The 22,721-nt window shown below is 38.7% G+C and overlaps 1 protein-coding gene across 1 annotated transcript in view; it reads right to left on the reverse strand.

Moving 5' to 3' along the window:
* Positions 1-805: 805 nt before the first annotated feature.
* ANKRD31 (ankyrin repeat domain 31) overlaps positions 806-22,721 on the reverse strand; it is a gene marked incomplete at its 5' end in the record, with an annotated part of 48,122 nt that continues 26,206 nt past the window's right edge. Inside the window, 6 exon segments of the mRNA XM_010148027.1 lie at positions 806-957; positions 11,093-11,149; positions 14,489-14,585; positions 15,135-15,275; positions 17,510-18,560; positions 21,161-21,257. Coding sequence (XP_010146329.1) covers positions 806-957; positions 11,093-11,149; positions 14,489-14,585; positions 15,135-15,275; positions 17,510-18,560; positions 21,161-21,257 — 1,595 coding nt within the window.

The following is a 22,721-nucleotide window of genomic DNA, read 5'->3' on the forward strand; positions in this document are numbered from 1 at the left end:
CTCATGACAGTCAAATGTGTTACAAATATGCTACTGAGGCAGATTCACACGTTGTAAAACAAATAGAAATCCTCCAGAGATGGGGGTGAATATCTAAGATGCTGTTAGACTGAAAAATTCGTGTTCCACAAACAGCCTAACTGCATTTCTTGCCATATGCCAGCACGTTTTCTGCCTATCACAAAGACTTGGCTGGAACGCGAATGGAATTTCCCTGAGCACTTCCAACGGCTAAAACCCCTCTCCTAACCTCTCCCATCAACCGCGCCCTTCTCAAACGTTTGCATATATCCACACCACGTAAGCAAAGCTGCTGGTGATTTTCAAAGCTGCCCATCCTGATTTTTCACCTAACCTAACATCTTATGTTATTACACATGCATGCAGCCATTTCTGACGGCCCATGCTCCACCAAAGCCATTCCAGGTTTAGGTGTAAGAAGCGACGATCAGTGTTAATACCAATCTGGTTCTGTGCAGCCCCATCTGGCACAGGCAGCCTCTCAAAGTCAGTGGAATTAAGTTTTCAGCCTGGACTACAATTCACAATGAGCACCTGTGTGTAACAATCCTCGTCTACTTCCCCATTTCTTAATCCTACAGCCCAAAATTCAATATTGACAGTTACCCTCACCTGCAACAAAGTAGTCCCCAGTTCCTCCTTTATCCAAACAATCTTTCAGTCCCTTCCAAGTGCTGGGCAAATAATTTATCAAAACGGCAGTAACAAAACACTTAGTTCTAAAACCTCAAATGTTTACTTTAAAGTAACAATGAAGAAAAAAATGTTAGCACTCAAGAACTCTTTAGAATCCAAAATCTTCACATCCTTTGTAGAAACTCCAGTGCTTTTCCATCACAGAGCATGGTAGAAACTCCTCCTTAGATACCATTACTCTCTTACTGAACTGAAGAAAATGTATCAGACTCTCAACTGAGTTGAACTGGACAGAAGAGCCTGTTGAAAATGAATGCAAATTATTTTGAGTGTATGTTAGAGTACTAATAAGCAATCACTGGCACCATGATCTCGAGAGGTGTTAACAGCTCATCAGAAACACGTGTTAGAGATTCCCAGGAATCTGAAATGTGTCTTAGGAATCCTGTAGCGTAAGACCCCAGTCATCTTATTGGTATCCCTCACTCGCACCCAGACTTCACTGCGACGAGGGCAATATGTCTGCCATTTCCTGATTTCCAGGAGCTCACTACCCAAAGCAGCGAAGTGGCAAATTGCTGTCAGAAGTGAGAGCGTCCAGGAATGCGAATATAGAGTCTTCTGCATGAGGGTATACGTTATTCCACACCCGTGATACCCACCCCAAAACTTCTGACTCCCAACGAGAGCAGGATTGTGTGAGGGTATCTCACATCCCCAGTGCACCTTCACTGGGCTCGTCCCGTAACACGGTACGTAACGCAAGACAAAGCATGAGCTGACGCCCAGGGTACATTTAAGCATCTTGGACTACAACAAAGATGAGCAGGCTGAATACATGTCCCACCCAAGAAGTTGCATCACAATGCTCCTCACAGAGTCTTTGTCACACCAGAAGAAGCCAACTTACACACTCACAGTGATAGAATCATAGAATCACAGAAGGGTTTGGGTTGGAAGGGGCCTTAAAGATCATCTAGTTCCAACCCCCCTGCCATGGGCAGGGACACCTTCCGCTAGACCAGGTTGCTCAAAGTCTCATCCAGCCTGGCCTTGAAGACATCCAGGGATGGGGCATCCACAACATCTCTGGGCAACCTGTTCCAGTGCCTCACCACCCTCTCTGTGAAGAATTTCTTCCTGACATCTAATCTAAACCTCCCTGATTTCAATTTGTACCCATTACCCCTTGTCCTATCACTACAGGCTCTTGTAAAAAGTCCTCTCCCAGCACCCTTGTAGGCCCCCTTCAGATACTGGAAAGCTGCAATGAGGTCTCCTCGGAGCCTCCTCTTCTCCAGGCTGAACAAGCCCAATTCTTGAAGCCTTTCATCACAGCAGAGGTGCTCCAGCCCTCTGATCATCTTCGTGGCCTCCTCTGGACTCGCTCCAACTGGTCTATATCCTTCTGATATTGAGGGCTCCACAGCTGGACGCAGCACTCCAGGTGGGGTCTCACCAGAGCAGAGTAGAGGGGCAGAATCACCTCCCTCGACCTGATGTGAAAAACAGGGATGTTTCCAAAGGGCATAAATTTAAACTTGCTTGGATGGCAAGTCACAAGAATAGTTTTAAGGACACCTTTAGGTACAAAAGATCTTCAAAGTAAGTCTGGGCATTTTTAAAATAAAATAAGCCAGCAGAAACTGAGCTGAAACATTGTCATTGACACTGAGTCTGCAGTAACATGACAGGCATGACTTCAACCCGTTTTATTTGCTGAAAAAGGCTTTTTCATCCTGAAAAGTCCACATTTTGTATGAAAGCACAGAAAAAAATTGTTGGCAACGTCTGAATTTCATTTAACATCCTGTTTTCAGAGATTATACTTGGAGAAAAAACATTCCTTCCTTATTTTGTAAATGCTCCTCTCAGCACTCTCACTCTAATATTTTAACTTACTGACTAAAAATTCTCAACTCAAATTTGAAAGTGTAACAAAGATATGGCCAAATAAATCTACTGAAATAACTTTTCAGCAGTTGACAGCTTTCTTTGTTGAGTTCTTTGGGTCAAATCAATGTTTTACCTATTGGATGAAGATTCTGTAGATTAAACAGCAGCATTCTACCATAAATACAACTTTACCTGAGTAAGTAACATTTCTACTCTCTCAAATCTCTACTTCTCAGTAATTTTAGATAACAGTCAACAGCTAGCAAAAGCACAGCAATTTGTACATCCCAAAGCTGTCCTCCTCAGCTCTGACATCAGTGTTTGATGTCCAAGTTTCTGTATCCATAGACAGTCATTTTTTTTCCCCTGTTAGGAATGGATCAGTATTTGAACACTGAGTCCCTGTGTTTATTCCTCCATATTCTGACATAGCCGACTAATGTCATCCTAATTTTCATTTTTCTTTCTCAATTCTTTATCCCTTTTCTCCCTCACTCTGCTTACTATTTTTTTAAAATCTCTTAATACTCACTTTGATGTTTCCTTTCTCCCTTTTGCTGTCAGTTAACTCTCATCCACCTACAAAGGACCAGCAGTTTACAGGCTGTAAGAAGCAGAGAAAGGCTCCCATACTGCTATCCCAAACTCATCTTAGTGTCTCGGGTACAGAAGGAAGTTTAGTAAGGTAAGTTGCACACAGGCAGGGCCTTTCTCTGCTTTCCCACCCCTGCTGTCCTGCTAGACACTCTCAGTTTTCTGCCATCTTCATGAACTAAGAGATAAATATCGATCTGTATCAATATCACAACATTTTTTTTCTCCACAAATCTGAGGAAAATAGATGTCACCTCTCTATTTTTTCCGTCCCACTTGCCAATAGCTTTTCGGTCTTCACTGGCATTTTATTTTGGCCTTACAGTCTTGAAACCACTCTAAATGTGTTTCCAGTTGTGTTTCCGTTTTGTTACAGCTTTACAAGACCTTGTCTCTGTGTCAGCTAAGAACCTGGAAACTGTATTTAAGGGGAACTCCAACTAGTGGCACAACTATGAAAACGTCAGCCCAGAATCTCCCATTGCACAAGGTCAGCCACTGAAGATTGACACTTTTATGCAGTCAGCATTCTCTGATCATTAAAATGACCCCCGATAGATCAGTTTTTAAAAATTATTATCCCACCAGTATCCTCTGTGTTTTTCCCAACAAGGAAGGTGCTGGAAATATGCAGACATATGGCTAAGCATTTTATAACTATTTTACTTGTGAAAATTATCTGTAAATGGAATTTAAATGCTCCTCAGTTTAAGCAACGTACTTGAGTCAATTTACAGGTATCAGTAAACCCAGTTTCAGTACTTCCAAAAAACAGGTAAAGATTATTGTCACTTCTGAGGGAAAGCTGAACCGATTTGCAGTACCTGTGGCAAAGACATTCTTCTGACACAGACAGATCTGGTTCAGTGCAGCTAGTCTAGACACGGGCTACAGATGTGTGAGCAAAGAGATCTAAGAACAACATAACTAAAAGTGACAGCATTTGAGCTGAAGTGTCACAAGAGAGTATTTAGAACAAAAACCTGTCTTAAGAGCTTTCAAGTTTCCAAGCATTGGAACATGTTGCCCAGGCAGGTGGCTGAGACCATCCTTCAGAGGTATCTGAGAGATGTGTGGATGAGGTGCATAGGAACATGGTGCAGTGGTGGTATTAGCAGTGCTGGGTTAACGGTTGGACGTGATGATCGTATAGGTCTTTTCCAACCTAAAATAGTCTATGATTCTAAGCTTCTTGAGCCTTATCCATGCTCCTCTCAGGAACTTAGAGAAGACCAGTCACAATCCAGGAGTACCAAAAAGCACTGTCCATTCAGACCAAGTCAGGTCTTAGAAATGACAACCACTGCCTTGCATAAAAACATCTGGGATCCTCTGACTCTTTAAAAAGCTGACCTGCCACTGGATTGGGGCACGTGAATTCTGCCCATGCTAGTGGCAATTTTGAAAGTAACTTTCATTTCAGCTGATCAAGACCTGGTATCTTGGAAGAAGAGATGTCTGTGGATAGACTGTCTTTGTAAGACGAGATCTTTCTCTGACAAAATAAGATGCTTCCCTGGTAATCATAGAATCATAGAATGGTTTGGGTTGGAAAGGACCTTAAAGACCATCTAGTTCCAACCCCCATGCCATGGGCAGGGACACCTTCCACTAGACTTACACTAATCCCCACCTCCCACATTCCCTTCCCCCCACACCCCCACCCCAATGCCTTCACTTTTCTCCAGGTGTCTCCACAGTTCTTGATTCCCTTCCCTTCATGCAATAGAGATCTTAATTCTTTTTTTGTCCTGTGAATACTGGAATCCAAGGCCTCTGCCTTTACAAATTAGACAGTAAGGACAGATCTTTTTCTACAGTCAGACATACCATGCCAGTCAGGCATCGGAAGTTAAGGTGTCCATCCCCTACCCCAATTTTGAAAGTCCTCTTTCCCCAAGAATTAATTTATCGAGTGATCCTAAATTATGCATGCTGCAGTTTTTTTGTGTTGATAGTTGGTAGTTATGACCCTTTAAAAAAAAAAAATCAAAGGCTATTCATAACATCTTACACAATAAATAAATAATTTCTGTTTGGAAGCTACCTAATGGACTATAATGACCAGATCCTGCATAGCATAGCTGTAACAGTGCCAGAAGGACTTCGAGCACCTTCTAATAGTCCTACAGTTCTTTTCTTCGTGTTTCAGACAACTCACCATCTGTAGGTTCAGTTCATCGTTCGCCTGTAACCAGGATTTCTATAGCAATATCATGGAACTTAATTCATACTTTCACAAGTAATTATTCCATTCTGTTGGTTATAGATAAAACGCTAGGTTTGAGTACATAACATTCTTCCTCCACTCAATAAAAAACAGTAATCCTCAGAAGTTGATTCTTTCTTTTTGTCCTCCACTGAGATTGGTAAAAGCAAGGTCATAAAGCAGAAAAAAAAAAATGAGGTATCTAGAATCATTCTTCTTTGAAAGTATTTCATAACAGTGGGCCTTTCTTGTTACAGTGCAACTGTAAGGAAAAAGGACTTGTAGGCATGATTCAAGATTGAGACTTCATGCCTTCTATTCTCAAGCATCAGTTTCAAGGTTATGCTAAGATCTGTTAACAGTAAACCTGTTTGGAAAAAATGTTTGAAAAATGTACAATATTAGTAATATTTTAGAGCTTTCTTGCAAGCACTGCCTAGGTAAGTGATGTAAATACAATGTAGTATTCCCCATTAAAACTTTTGCCTAAATCATAATCTTACAGAGTAACTGTCTCTTCTCCCAGATACGTTGGGTATATGCCTTTTAGACAGTAACAAATGCTTTATATGATATGATACATTCCAAATTATTATTCTTTACGGTCCTTGGATTGGTGTATTAAGATATTGTCAGATTTTTATTTAGCAATGTGGGGAACTCAAAACATCCAATGTGTTACAGAAATCCATCAATGTTACAATAACCTATAAGGGAAACAAGAGAACAATTTGAATCTCAGTGGCTCTTACCTTTTTAGTATAGCTATGATTTTAGTATAGCATGATTTTTTCCTTAAAAGGTGAGAGAGGTATGATTGACATACGCAAAAATACCAATCAGGAAACATATCGAGCCTCCTATAAAATAATCTATATTCAAGACTGAATTTATAAAAAAATAAAATACAATAAGTACTTTTAAAATATAACATAATGGCTGATGCCATTTTTCTCACACACATATTTTTATACAGTTGTCCAGATGGCCTTTCAGTTTCTGAATTAAGTCAGTCATTCTATTTAATTATCAAATTACCAAGTTCAACAACAATAAATGCATTCACTAGTATTCTTTATTAAAAGGCAGTAAGACTGCTTTAAAACGAGTCATAGGGGACTATTTCTTGGTATGACTAGTAGGGTGCATGTTCCCACTATAGGTTTCTTTCTTTTAAAACTTAGAGTTATTACTGTATACTTGATTATATAATGATCCACTTGTATACTTATTTGGAAGAAAATACATGGTTTTTTTAAACTATTTCTAGCCATTTTAGAAAACCTGAATTTAATGTGCCAAGATAGTGGATGAGCAGTTCCAGGGCCAGCCTTGGATAATTTGAAACGGAACGCTTTAAAATACTTGCAGTTTATAGCACACTGGGTTGCAGATTGGAAGAAATAGAAGATGAAGTATAAATCAAGTTATGGCTCAGGTCAGAACAGCTGTTTGATAGAAAAAACAATAGTTCATGTTTTTCATGCCCTGGCAAAATCTATGGGAGCTCTGACTCATTCAGTGGGTTTTATATACAGCCTCAGAACAATTTCTAGAGCCTTCTCCTAGACTTTTATCATGTGGTGATTTAAAGACTAAGTTATTTTGTTTAGCAGCTTTGTCCCAACTTTGTCAAAAGTCACTCCTGAAAAAAAAAATAAGATAGAAGGTTGATACAATCCGAATGTTCACTGAGGTAAGATCATCAGGTAGTCTCCTAAATGCTTTCATTTGACGTTACCGGAGCGTGGTGTCAAAAAAGTCTGCCTTTTTTCTGTTTCATGCAATGCAGTAGCTGAAACCATTGTCTCTTGAAGCTTGCTGTTTATCACATTGCCTCTCATTTATCGCTTTTGTAAGTAAGATAAAAGAGAGATGGATGTCTTCTAGGAAGACTATCTACAACAGATCTGTTAGTCTTTGCTCAGTCTCCATGGAACCACCAAAACAGTTACAGTGCAGCTGATGAATTAAGAAGATGAGTAAGTTACCAAAGGATTTCTTTTACAACTTGTGTCACAAAGTACAAACGCCAGAAAGCCTGTTTAAAGCTCTTGGCTAGGAGTCAGTTTACTTACTCCTAGCCAGGCTTCTTAAGTAAACAAGGTTTCTGAATGCAACAAAAAGAGGAAATGATCAGAAGTTTTAACAAGCAATATTCCACCTAGGTATTTGGGGGGGGGGGGGGAAATCATCACAAGCATGGTTAAGCACATGAATATGTTGTGCAAAGATGTGGAAGATTCATCCTTGAAGACACTTAGAATTTGACAGGACAAGGCACCAAGCAACATTATCTAACTTGGAAGTTACTCTACTTTGAACAGGAGGTTGGACTAGAGACCTCCAGAGGCCCCACCCAGCCATCGTTCTGTGCAATCACATTGTCACCTAGTTGCTTTTGAAGTGATCTGCCAGTTTCAGAAAAACTTGATTGACAGATAAGAACTGCAGAGAATAAATTCTTAGAATTGCTTCCTGGCATGTAGTCCTTGAGAGCTGCTGGTTTTATTTTTTTTCCTTTTTGGCCTCCTAAAAGGTGATTTTTGTTCAGCTCTTGCTGGCCACATAGCTCAAATCTGAGTCAGTCACATGACATTCTACCTTCTACCTTGCTGACAGTCAACTACGAGCGGGTAGAGGATTGTGGCAAGGAAAAGTGTGCAGACAGAGGAAGTCTATACTTCAGTTACGGTATGCAAAGTTACTGGAACATTTAGCTTTGTAAATTCTGATGACAGAGCTATAAAGTATGCAGTTACCTAAAGCAAATGCCTGGAACTTCAAAGTACTGGAAAACAAAAGCCATAAAGAAGAGAAAACAGTGTAATAGATGCACCCTGAGATATCTCTGAGATGGAAAAAAACTATTTATGGATAGAAATATTAGTCTACAATCTCACTTTGCTTCCAAAGTACAAAATACAACGAGCAAGTGGTTCATCTTCCTGTCTTTTACAGTCACGTAAATGAGGACATAGTGTAGTTGATGAATATTCTGCCATAGGTAGCAAGGCAAAAACACATATTAGATGCTAGGGTTTTGTTTTTGTGGAGTTTTTTTTTGGTTTGGGGTTTTTGTAATTTGTTTGTTGGTTTGGTTTTTTTAAGCACTTCCATGTACTTCTCTTCCATACTATTACTGCCATAATTCATGGTGACAATAAGCCACTGCTTCAGTAATACCCAATCCAAAAGATTCACATATGCAGAATCAAGCTCCTGTAAGTCATGCCAATTTTTAAATAAATAAATAAAAATAAACTTGGGGTTCTCAGTTTACATCTTGACTTAGGAGTCACTAAATGACATTCATCATCTTTTTCATTCTTCCCAAAATATGAAGATAAAAATAGCAGAGTTTTCCAGTAGTTTCTGACATAATTGTCTGATCCTAAGCAGAATCCGGGGCTTTGAACTGCAGTGCTATGCGGCACGAAATACACTGCAGGTTTTCAAGAATGGGTAACGTTTCTTTGCATTATAATTACATGGAACTTTAAACATACTGCAGGAAAAGTATACTACAATGGGCTAGATTTGTTGTTTGGACTAATACCAAGGTAATATCTTCAAGTAGTTCAAAGAGGCATATGAGATCACTCTTCCAAGGAGTCGACAATCTAAAGTCTAATGGAAGATTCTTGCAAATATGCATATGCAGTATTTACTAGTAGCCCAATTTTACACCTATCTAGGAGGTATTGAAATACTTAACTTGGTTTCATCCTACTGCACCAGTTCATTTGGATTTAAATATTCTCCTGCCACATCAGCAGTTTCAGCATAGTAACTTTGGACCGGTGCACAAGACAAGAAGATAAGATTAGGATTTAATACCAGGAAAAAAAATAAAATTAATTACTCTTCTATCATTTTCCAGGACTGACGAAGCCCAGAAAGTAAACAAGTTAAAAGCCAATCCATGTAGCTGACCTTTACATCCAGAGTTTACTTAGCATGAAGTAAAGCGGCGATGGCACTGCATTATCTGACTGGTTCTTTGGAAACAAATGGAGAGGGCAAACAAATACAGCAAATCCATCTACGGGCTATGTGGTTTCTCATGGCACTTCCAAAGCTTCATTTAAGAGATCTGATGAAAGACTGACTCACTCTGAGAGACTTGCATTTAAATTAATTTCCTTCTTAAGTAGGAGTTTGATATTCATGGTTTGCTTTCAAAGATATTTTTAGTCAGACTATGAAACCTGAAAAGCTTCTCCTCAGAACTGGATGCAAAATGTTTGGGTTCTATAAGCTAGAGACATGGGAATTTGGCTGGTGGTTAAATTTTTTAAAGGTTATACTGCATGTTAAGCAGTTTCTTCCTTCAATTAATGGGGTAATTGTAGTAGATATGAACCAAAATGTATATATGGAACATTTCTGTAAATTCCTAACTTATTAATTTTTGATGGTTTATGAATATTTAATTTTGCATAATCCCCACGTGTCTGTCAGTGGCTACAAAATGACTCTACACTCTTCCTGTAACAATTTCCAGACAGGATTGAACACTCAGATGATAGGGTTGCAAGGACCATATGCTACAAAACCATTATCTTGGAAAGCAGAACTGTAACTAGTAACTGTATTTGGGAAAACATGAATGTGGCCATTCACCTGTTCAGCAGAGAAACTTAACTCCTGTGAGCCATAAACTGTTTCATATCCTACCAAAGGCTAGTTCAGTCTGGGTTTTTTGACATGTAACTGTGAATACAATTTACTACACATCCTATTCTTTGTAACTTTAAAGACCACCTGTCTTGAAATGTTCTGGCCTGGATTTTAAGGTACCTAGTATATTTCCTTGAATTAAAAATAAAGAAAAAGTAGTAGTAGTGAGATAACGAAGCATTTTCTGCAGTGGATTCTCAGCTCCGGGGTTTACTTAATCCTTTGCTCCATAGCTACAGGGCCTACATATACTTGCAGAAGCATAAAGAATTGCTTTATAATGTGGACACACTTTAAGTTTACAATGGCTGACACTGATTAGGCGCTACACCTCTGATTTGCTTCTTACTGTCTCCCACAGCAGACCTTGGTCAGCACTGTTACCCACTTCCGTGCCAAGCACTACCCGACATTGGGCTCACAGTGGGGGTTAGAGCTGACCACTCTGACCCTGCACAGCGGACGATCAGCATTATCACTCTGCAGTGTAACCAAAAGGTGTTGGAGGCAAAAATACTAGGTCAGAGTACAGTAAGCACTGTTCAAACTCTACGAATATTACAGGTAGAGTTTAATGTGCAATCCACATGAAAATGTAACCCTGAAAACACAAAGATACAGGCTCAGTCAGCTCCACAAAGATCAGAGCATCTTCAGGAACATTTACGCTTTTCTCTTTAAATCAGATTACCTGAGATTATTCAGCAATGCTTTTGCATCATATTTCTCCATCTAAAACCAAAAGACATGTGTCTGTGCTATTATTTTGTGGAAACAATTATCTCAGTACTCCAAGTGAAATGGAGTTATTTTGTTAACTACATCAAAATAACAATATCTTTCTAATTTGGACACCGGAGACTCAAACATACTGAGCCCTAAAGAACTTCATTATTGTCTCATCAAGATCAATCCAACCCATCAGCAGAGTCATCAGCACTCTCTTCCTCCCCCACATAAATCAATTCCATGCCACCTACTTTCTTTTTCTTTTTGTACCCTTGCACCCACCATTAGGTTTTTAGGCAGTTAAAAAAAAAAAAAAAATCTTACTCTTAAGTTTCCTCCTAACAGCTGCTTCTCTTTCAGTGCACAGCAATGTTTTCACAACTTCAGTTTGTGGCAAGGATGGGGTTTTTGGCTGCATATTGCTCAGGTCAAAGCTCCCAAGAGGCTGAGCAATGGAGATAGTCTGAGGGCTCTGATGGTGCTGGTTGTGGTTGCTGGGATCCCTCGTGATAGAATTTTTTCCTGAGAGCATAAAAAGATCAAGACAACTTTGTTCTAAGAACAAACAGTATCGTTTAACACTGGCGGTTTAATGGATAGAGCAGTTATGATTTTTTTTTTTTTTTAAAGGTAAATGCTGAAATTTTTCACTTGGCCTTACACCACCTAACACATGCAAGGGCAGACTTTGCTCCCTTACCAGCCCCACCATAGCTGCTGTAAGACAACTGAAGCGCGCTCTTTTTTCTTTTTTTTTTTAAAAAAGTGTCTTCCTTGGCAAAATTACATTAGATGCCACACAAATTTAACTTGAAAAGCAGCCTACCCAATATACGTGTGTTTCACTGCTTTTCTCAGGTAAAAAAAGAAATATCACATACGATCACAGCAAAACTATTCTCAGTTGCTTTCAGGCAACCTTACTGAGCTCAGCTTCTCACTTCATGGTAAGACAACTTCAGTAACACTGAAATAAACCTTCTGAAACGGCTCCCATAGTTCAGCCACTAAGAAATTATCTGGATTTCCTTGAAGACACTGTTTATGCCATACAACATTGGGGTCTTTCATTACTAAAGATGAGCAAGAGTTGTTCTAATCTTTCCATGTGGTTTTTAAAGGCAGTAAGGGATTGCCAGAGCACAAGAACTGCACTAGTCATGCCATTTTCCAAGTAACATCTTCCTGAAACAGCACTCTGCAAAATGAACGTACATATCAGGCTTACTGCAACAATGGGATACGCTTTTATGTTAAGCCACTTTGCTGGAGTTTCAATGTAAAATATCTAACACCAACATCTGCTCTGCAACTGACATCTGCTCTTCAGCTGACATCTGCTCCTGAATCCTTGTTATTCTTGGTCATTTTTAGTAAACATTATGTCATCCTTACATCTATCAGAAAGCACAGAAGAATAAATTCCAAGCCATATAATCACTGTTTCTTCTGCTTTCCTACATAGAGACAGTCTACAAGCACTGTTTATTTTCTTAATGTTTCATTCTCACTCGGACTTGTATGCAGGAATTCCTGCTTTCTGCTAGCATCATCCTAGAAGAGACTAAAGGCTCAGACTCAAAGAAGGGACAAAAGTGAAATTTAGTTAGTATTTAGATGACTAATTCCAGAATTGCAATCTTTAAAGCCTCTGTTAGATACCTGCACTGGTCTGTGACTGCTTTACTTCACATGCTCTTCAAGTTCTGCATTAGGTACCTAAACTTCTGTTGCCATACAAACCTGGCAGCGCCTTAATCTCTACCAAGCTGAAAAGCTGGGATATTTCTTATGCTGGTAGCCACAGAACAGCACCTCCTCACACCTGTCTTGCCTAGAGACCTTGATTTGGTAGAGGTTCTTAGGACATGCTTCCTAAATCAGGCTCTGTACGAAGTTCAGGGGTAGCTGATTCTTTCTGTTACGAGATGGCTAGATACAGCCACTGCCTGTATCATTTTTTTCCCACTTCCCCACCCTCTTCACACAGTAGCTCAACGAACTCTAAGCTAAGATATAGGAAGCTGGAAGGAGTGTGGGGGAGGGGTATTTCAAATAATAGCATTCATTCTCCTCCAAAAATGCTCAAATTATGAGCCCCCATTTTTCTTTTTTAACCATGTTCTGGGATGCATAGAAAAAAATCAATTCATTCATATAGAAAGAAAAAAAAAAGATTGATTCTTTACAAAAACAGGATAAACTTCTACTATAAAACACACAGAGGATGTAGGTACATTAGAAAGATGAAAAAGTGCCTGGGAATGTCACCAGGCAAGCAGCACAGAACAGCTCACATCCACACCAGCGAACATTCCTGTGCTTTCAAGCAGGCTGGCTGCAGGCAAAGTGCCCATTGGGAACAGCCCTTGGAACAAGCTAACTCCTGAACTGGGCCTGAAAACCATTTGGGGAGCTGCCCAATGCCTGCAACTGTTCTCACAACACCACAGTGCAGGTTAATCTTCTCCTGGAACGATTTAAGGCACTGTTTAATTTCTTACTGTGTATCTGGCCACATAATATCTGAAATGGAACTGAAACTGAGAACACTTTGGCTTTCCCTCCCTTAATTTCTCACCTAGGGCTAATGGTTAGGCATTACCATGATCTTAAATAACACATGAAAAAAAACACCTTCTTTAAATACTAAAAAAAAATGGGAGGGGTGGGAGGGGAAACCCATTTAGGGATCTTCAGGCTGATTCCTGTTTGCCAAGAGTACTTTTTGAATAAATGGATTTCTCTGTTTTAGAAGTGACAATGTTCATCATAAATTTTCTGCAAGAGGAACAGTTTACAAGAACTGTTGAAATATTCAAAAACCTACTGAAAAGTTAGGAGACTAAATCCGTTTCTAAGTCGCTTACACCTCTATAAACTTAAGTGACTGAAGCAGGACAATGTAAACTCATCATATGGATGCTCTTAGCTCAAAGCACATACCAGTAGAACATGGCAGTCCGACTAAAAAATTAGTTATTTTAAATTATTGCCCTTTAATTTACTTCTAGTATGTTAAGAGCAGACCAAGCATGGTATCCCAGTTCATGTGAGGTGCAGCATCTCATCAAATTACCAGAACCAATCACAAAAGCTTTTTGGACTCCAAGCGCAACTGGCTGTCAAAGGGTTTCCCTGGGAACACGTTACTTACCAAAACTAGGCTGAAGTTCTAAGTCTGCCAGGCAGTTCTGAAAAAACTGTTCAATGTCATTTTGTCATATCAAGGTACTCTGTTTCTTAAGACTGTTTATTTTTAAACAATAAAATATCCCCCTAGTTACTACTGTTGCTTCAGAACACCAGGATTTCCACCAATACGCATTACTTAAAATCATATTAAGATGTACATGGCATTAAAATTTATGCTAATTTACCTGAGTTTCTAACATAATAAGAATTATGAAATTAGTTTATTGAAAATTTTGCTATATTAAAAATTTTTAGTGCAAAATTTCACATGAATATTTTTTATATAGCAACAAAGTCAGTAGTAATTATTCTCTTTACATAACCAATCTATGGAAGAAAAGAAACTAACTTCTTTAGAAATCTTTTTAAGTTCTGACACTATTTTCCAAGCCCAAGATCTGTGATAAGCATACAGCACAGAAAAAAATCAGAAAGCAATAGAGGAATTTTGGAATTTAAGCTCTTTAGAAATTACTTTCTGCTGATTTCAGTCATGGTGAATAATAGATTTTAAGTGGTACCTACCCAAAGGCTCTCTTCCTTGTGATGGAAATTCCAGGTTACTAGAAACTGACACTTTTTCAACCAGCAATTTTGACAACTGTGTCCCAAGATATGTAACCTGTATAGACAAATCTAAATGGATAACTGGTCATTTTAATCAGTGTTTTTTTCTGATAGGTGTAGAAATTTCACTTTTCTTACAAAACTGAGTTTATTCACTTAAAGTCTAATCTGTGTCTATCAAGATCAAGCAGAAATTCTGTTGAGTCCTAAATAAAAAAAAAAAAAGCATAATACAACCCATCTGCAAAGCCCTCTAAACTCTGCCAGTATTTTTGCAACACTTGTCCTGGACACCCTGATGTTTTAATAAGCTTGCCCCTTTTTATTCTGACTACCTTTCAGCTTGTTCTGTTAGTCTCCTAACCATCTTTAAAACCACTCTTTCAAAGCACTTCCAGCTTACAGAGTGGGCAATCCACATTCTCCCAACATCACTGCACAGGCACAGCTGCGTAGCCCTTTGCTGCTTACTCATTAAGAATAAAAAGACTTAAAAATTTACGCTTGTGCCCTCTTTTGCTTTAAGAACAGTAAGAAGATCCAGATTAATTAAATTGATACTGCCATTTATTACTGCTATTTTGGGGAATAAAATCAGGCCTACCTTATTCCACACATACTTCCACGTCACAGAAATATCACCTCCTAGGAGGTCTTTAATCCAGTGAACTGGATTCTGAAGTATTTCTCCCTTACTGGTTCTGACCTTGCCATTGCTTAAGAGCGTGGCTTTATGACTAAATTCCTAAAAAAGATAAATTAAGAAATAATTTTTAAACTCATAAATTAACAAATCTGAATTAATATAACATGGAAAAAGGGCTGAAGAACAATATAACTGAAAAGTTGCAGCTAATTCGGCTTTTCTCTGAAAAAAAGTTGAAGAATTCAATGTCACTATCATAAACTGTGCTATGTAAAATAAGAGGATTTGTTCCACCAGAATAAGATGTTTTGGCCACACAGACACCACTGTCAGAGCACAAATCTCCCTGTGTGTGTTCATCAGAGCTGTATTTGCATCTTAGATCCTCTTAGACATAACAAAGCTGCGAATAAATTAATTTGCAGTAGTGAACTCAGGAACTCAGAAGAGGGCAAGTCTGCACCAAAAACAGTAAGCAAATGCAGTCTGTCTTACATGGGTGGAACAAATGCACATCACAGTGAAATTCTAGAAATTATTCAAAGATGAAACAGACTTGGATGAAAATTTCACTTTTGCCAAGGGACATCACTTACATGTTTTAGGAGAAACCTGGAAGCTTTATATTAGGCAAAATGAAGCACAAAAGACTTTACTGTTACTGCCTCTTTGATAATGCTAATACAGCCTGGTTCTCCAAACATATATGCATCTCCAGATGCACAGCTCCTTTTTTTTTTTTTTTTTTACACTTCAGTTCCTGTTTTCATATTGGTCTCAGTTAGGCTAACACAGCTAAATAACGAAAAAATTAGCTGTTGGTAAGCTCCACTAGAACTTAGCGAGGCTGCTTAGCATATGGGAGGTTAAACAATCAGAATAAGAGAATGATGCACCAGCAAATATTGAACCTTCTCCTACCATATCCACTGTCTCTAAGAATCTAAATTAAGATGTCTAACCCAAATATTTTGATGACCGCTCAACCGAGTTCACAGTTTCCAAGCTTAGGTCTACAGCATTCAAAAAAATGCATTCTGCCTGCCTAAAGTTAACCTTAAGTCCATACTATGCACTACTTGTATGTTGCATCAATTACATCTCTATAATGATGCACAAAGAAACTTTACTGATCATCTCCTCTTTGCAACTCAACAGACACCGGCTTCTAAACTTTAATCTTCGTAGCACTCTCTTCCAAGACATAAATGTCATTTTCATTCTAGTAAAAATCACTGACTTCTCTATGCTCCAAACATCGACATTTCAATACAAGGTTTTAATTCCTTAAGATCCACATGCACCAAGCCTGTATCACAGATAACATGATAAATTATAGTATGAACGCTGAATTCTTCCTCTTTCCATCAAGTCATCTTGAGGTTCAGAGGAATATTACATGTTCTTTAAAGAACAGAATCACCATGTACACCCATGACATGGCCCACTGTAGAGGCCTGTGACTTATATTACAAAACCCAAGACCACACAAAACGGACACTCTCAGCATTCCCAAGCAGATTATAGGTGCAGAAAAAGGAGTCTTTTTTACATTAACTACACCTAGGAAGTTGGCTGAAAAGAACCTTTCATGTTTTAATCAATATGTTGCCCTGGAAATTAACTAGCTCACAGCTGGGGATTCAGTCAATAATTCCATCATTTGCTCAATACCAAGTCAGTCCCCTGGCAGCCGCATTATAAATCTGCACCGTACTGGGAGGCACAGGGGCGTGATCTTGCATTAAAAAGAGAGGTTTATTTTTCCTTTTTTTTTTTTTATTTTTTCCCCCTAATATGATTTATACCAGACTCTAAACTATAGAACCAGCTGGCACATAAACAAGTAGTTTTGTATATATTCATGTCTATCACAGCACTATGAAATCCTTGATGTCCCATTCCTTGGTTTGAGGGACTTGATAGTTGCTTCCAAGACTCACATTAAGTCCCAAAAAACTTAAAGTTCCCCCTCCTTCAAACATGAAAATCAGGTATCACACATGTAAACCAACCAATGATTCCACTCTGGTTCAGGCAATAGGAGATGTTAACAAACTGATAATGCAAAGTTAAACACAAATTCTACATATGCATTATTCTGGGTGTGAAAATTGCGGGCTGACAGAGACATCATCCACAGCATTCTCTTTTAAAATCATAAAAGACTAACTGTGACCAATGAATAAAAATTTTCAGTACTAAGTGCTGAAGATGAAAACTAAACCACCACAACTGCTGTTTCCCCACTGGAGGTCTCTGGGGTTTTTTTGTTTTGGGTTTTTTTTTCCCATGATATGCCAATATTAACATTATTGTACCTGAACAATTACCTGCAGTTTGAATTCTAAGACATTTTCTCCTGGCTTAATCCTTCCCAGTTCAAGCAGATCTATCAACTGAGGCTTATTCCTATTTTTTCTTCCATAACTCACTTGCTTTTGTTCATGTTCCTGATTACTATAGCTCTTGGATGATTTCTGACTGAGGTTTACAGGATAATCTGCACTTGAGGTACGATTTGTTAGCAATGAGTTGGCATTAAATGAGTCCTCACTATTCCACAAGATCATTTGCTGCACGGTATTAGGGAAGTTCTTTGTAGATGATGACAAAATTACTTGCTGCTGCTGCTGGAAAGCTTCTTTCTTATTGACATACCTGTGTAGATCCTTATCTGTAAGAACCTGCTGGAAGTCACCGTCTGGTTGACAGACATTGTTATTGACAACAGTGCGTTGGCGTTCTACAGTATTTAATGCACCAGTCACTGAATTGGGATTTAAAGACTTGTTTCCTTGTCCTGCAATTGCTACACGATCAATGCCTTTTTGCTGTGAGCGCTTTGCTCCAGCAGTGGAAACAGTAGGTTCTGAAGGCAATGTCACCACTTCCACAGCATTTGTCAGCTTTGACATGTCAAAGGGATATTCTCTTACCCTGTTTTCAGATGCCAAAGCATGATCAGAAGCCTCTTTGGTTGTAATTGCTTCTTTATTTGCTCCTGTCTCGTCCAAGCAGATGTGTGGGTGTTGGCTGCATTCCTGAGCTGAAAATCTATTTTCTAAAGAGAGATGTGCTTCTACTCTGTTTCCATTAGGCATGCTGGCACCAAGCCCCATGCTAAGTGTAACTACATCAGGACACATGATTTCATCAGCAGTTAGACTTTGCCTTTTATCATCTCCACAGGAAATAAGTGAGTTTGAGATTTGATTCTCTGAACATGATGCACTGAACACTTGCTTTGTTTTTCTGTAATTTTGTATTTTCTGGACTAGTTCTTCCTGCTTTTGGGCAATACTCAACAGACTCTTTTGCCTAGAAACAAGATCAACTAATTGTTTCCTCAGTGCTCCTCTTTTAAAAGATTCCACTGAAGTCCTATAGGAAAAAAGAAAAAGAGGTAATATTAAGGACACTGGAGTTAATGTAAACACAAAACAAGAACAGTTTAATAGACATAACCCACTAAGAACAGGAATATGTTTCAAAGGACTCTGCCAACACCTAAAATTTGAACAATCTTTTTATCTTTTTATCATGTACAAAGTTTACAGTTCAAATCCCAGGCTTATGCACAACAAATGCAGAATCCTATCTATAAGTAGGATGCAAAGCACCAAAACTGCAGTAACAGCACTGTCCTCCTAGACTACCCTTAATTCATAGAACTGAAACTGGGTTTTCATTATCACTGGCCAATCTTTTATCACCACAAATCACAGTCACTGAATTCAATGCCTCTGTGGCTCTAATTTGGAGCTTTTTGAAATGAGCTCAGGATGAGCCACTGAAGAATGATACAATCAGACTTTTTTTACAGTGTACACACCAAAACATTTTGTGAAGCCACAGCTTTAGTAATACCACATAACCATGAAGAAAAAAGGACAGAGCGACTTAGGATGTTGTGTGTTAGTTTGGGAATGTCCCTCCCTCCATCACACTCTGGTCCCTAGCTGAGCTGGTCTACCTGTGAGACTCCTTCCCAGGGGACTTAATTTCTGGTCTGCTGGAAGTGAATTCCTTATTTCCTCCATTTCACATAAGAGCCACCAGCCCAGAATAATACTTTTTTCTCTAATTCCCCCTCGTGGGGCATGTGGTTGCACTACTGCTCTGGCACGATGCTGGGCAGAGAGGGGAATACCACAGGGTGTGGGAAAAGGAATAGCAGCATGGTTTGCCTTTCAGTGCACCCACAGCAGAGGTGCCACGCAAGTAACACCATCCCAGTCTCGGAACAGATGGAATGTCGAGGGGATCAGGACAGAGCTACAGCAAGACTAGTTGGTGCAGAACAAGGACAGTCAAACCCCAGCATGACGGTATTGGTGTCTGTACTGTGACACTGCTTGCTATCACACGTGTTTAGAATCAGTTGATCCCTGATATGAGTAAGCCTTGACAACTATGGACTCCTACACAGGCTACTGAGGCTCCACACACTTTTCTAGCAGTGTTCCTTCAGGGAAGTTCTGTTGCTTTACTGCTAAACAGACACAGAAGAAACTGCAACTGAAAAGGCAAAGATAGCACAGCTAAAATGACAACGATGAAGTAACTTAGAGCCACCCAAAAATACAGTGCCTTTTTTTATTTTTTTTGCTCATTTTTCTTAAGTGAGAGAGACATCTTAATATCTTCAAAGGAACGCATAGAAATGGAAAAGCATTAGGAGTATCTCTTCCTGGGCCAACTAACTGAACAACAGAAAGATGAAAAATGTGACGATGCCTCCTGATCTCCTGTACATTTTTGTATGGTGTGACAAAACCTTATATGCTAATTAGTTAAAAATAGAATGTTCACCATATAAATAATAAGAAGTAAATTTAATTCAATTTGTCACGTAGCTCATTACTTTTGACAGACAGCTATTTCATTAGCTGCAGGTTATCTGCAATACCCAGAAATATTTAACACTTCATTCTGGAACCCTGAATATTAGAAAGCAGGTAAGTTTGTGTAGATGTTAATTTTACTGTTCTTGCTTCCTAATTCAGTTGTTAGTATGTTCACAAGGATGATCTGGAAATCTCACTTCTCTTCACATAAAACCCTCTTTTTTGGGTTTTGTTTGGTTTTTTTGTTCAATTATTTATATAAGCTATGTATCTTACAATTTGTAACTGGCAAAGTGGTCTGTGAAAGAAATGTTTCAGTCGTTTTGCTCAACCAGCCTATACGGTTTGCCGTGGAACTACCTGAATGCTGTACGCTGTTGCTTTTTGTGACCAAACACTACTCAAGCAATATGTACAGTATATAAACAACATATGTAAACATCCTCACCAGATGGCTTAGAAGCCTCTGTGGAGCATGATGTTACACTGTTAGGTGAGCACTCACCACGTGACTAGCATTCAGGTAGTGCCTCTTGGAAGTAAAAAGAGGCCTTGTGAGAGCTAGCAGCAAGAAGCTGACAGTTCACATGGCCCATGTTCATACTGGGGTGAGCACTCCCAGCTCACACTTGAGGCACCCTCACAAAAAAAGAACATCTGCAGGCATGCCCCAAGCCATTGCTCTAAATGGCTCTTGTGGGCTGTTGGTTGAATACTCCCAGTCCAGGGGTGCTAAAGAAACAAAATGGGAGGCAAGGACACCCGAAGTAGTGTCTGCGTGGCTACTGCTTTCCTCCATGATGCTGAAAAAGTGATCTAATTGCTCAATACCTCCATTTCCTAATTTCTGCTTAGGTGCTTTCCCACACCTTTTGTATATTCAATACCTTATTTCAATGCTTGCTGTGTGCACAGCAACTGATTAGTATGCGTTAGCTTAACCCTGAAGTTCTTCCTTGATGTAAACTCTTACTGGAGGTAACTCAAGCCAGTAAGGATCATGCTCCGGCAAAATCTGAATGAAAACCATGCAGTTCTGCTCTCACACTATTGTATGCTAAGCTCCTAACAACCTCTAACACTACCGATATAAGGAATAGCTGCCTATAAATACAACCCTTGTCTTCTGCTTACCTGTATTTTTTAGCAAGGGTATCCCTTTCTGTTTTCTGTTTTGCAAGCATTTTATTCAAAGTATCTTGCATCTCAGCCAGCCTCTGGATATACACATCTGTCCAATATTTTGACACAATCAAAATGATGATGACAATAAGCAGTGGAAAATAATTATAGTAATAACATTTTTACTGCAGCAAATACACAGTCAAAGTGGGAAAATACTGCTACAGCACTACCTTATACTGTCATGCATACTGACAGTAGAGTACAAGCAATTCTTCATGGAAAGACTTAAATGCAAGTTTAACTTAAATTGAAATAGCCCAAGTACTGGGAAATTTTGAAGTGCAAGTGCCTTGTCTAGGAATTTACTAAGAGGATTGATTAAAGAACTGTCCTGTGGGTGATAAGCACTGAAACTTCTGAAGCTCTCCGTGTTGCAAGGAGCTGCGCAACATAAAAAATTATACATGAGGCTACCTGCAGAAGTTATACAATCTTAAGAAGGTGGCTGAAAACTTTATGTTTGAAGTATTATAAAATAGTTTAATGAGCTTACTGTTCTGAGTTAGATATAATGATAAAAACATATATATCATAGTTTTACATATTTTAAATCCGTATTATAAAATAAAATTAATAAGTTGTTATTTTTTGTTAGCTATATTTTTGTAAATGAAGAAAAGCAATTATAAATTCTTCTTTATATGCCCTATTTCTTAGCCATATAGCATCAGGAAGAGTTCAGAAGGCCAGCAGATACCTCTAGTATAATACACTAAACATGTAATCTAATTCCTAAAATTCTAAAACAGGAAATATGAGCTTTCCATAATCATGGAAAACAGAAAATTACAGGATTAAAAAAATAGCATTTGTAAAACATTTCCCCAAACGTTTTTCATAGTATCTACTAGTATTTACTTACCTATGAAAATTTTAAAAAAGCTGAAATTTTGCTCTTATTAAGGCACCTTATTACAGAATTTGAATCTATTATTTACAGTAGGTTGTACTGCATGCAAATACCTTGAGGATCTTATTCTATGTAAGACCGTCAATGTACTTGTACATTCTTGTCCAGTCTCCTGCCTTTTCATGAGTAATAACTATGATTGAGTTTAAGAGGTGCTAATTTATTAAGGCTTTTGTCAGCAGTGGCAACAGATCACCAGGTTCATTTTTCTCATATTCCTGAACTGGAAAAATCTGATCATTTTATTTTGCTAATATATTAAGCTGCACCAATCTCCTGTCTACAGGTTTCTGCCTATTGTATCATCTACCTGTTTGTCGGACATGCTTCAAGAAAACATAACTATTTGAATTACCAGTTTATATGCCATAAATTTAAGTTGGAAGTTACAAATCTGCACAATTCAGTATTTCACATTCATTCTTAAAAGGGACAAATTGACTATTTTAAATACAATTTGAAAGTTCCACCTTATATTCAAGAAAACAAATTTTAAAACCCCCTTCCTTTCTGCCAAGAAGCAAAACTGTTTCATGTGCGTGAGCCACTCCAAAGTAAACAGCCCTGCCTAGATGGCAAGAGCAGTAGAGGAGAGAGACT

Source organism: Eurypyga helias, unplaced genomic scaffold (genome assembly GCF_000690775.1).
Source record: "Eurypyga helias isolate BGI_N326 unplaced genomic scaffold, ASM69077v1 scaffold3833, whole genome shotgun sequence".
NCBI lineage: Eukaryota > Metazoa > Chordata > Aves > Eurypygiformes > Eurypygidae > Eurypyga > Eurypyga helias.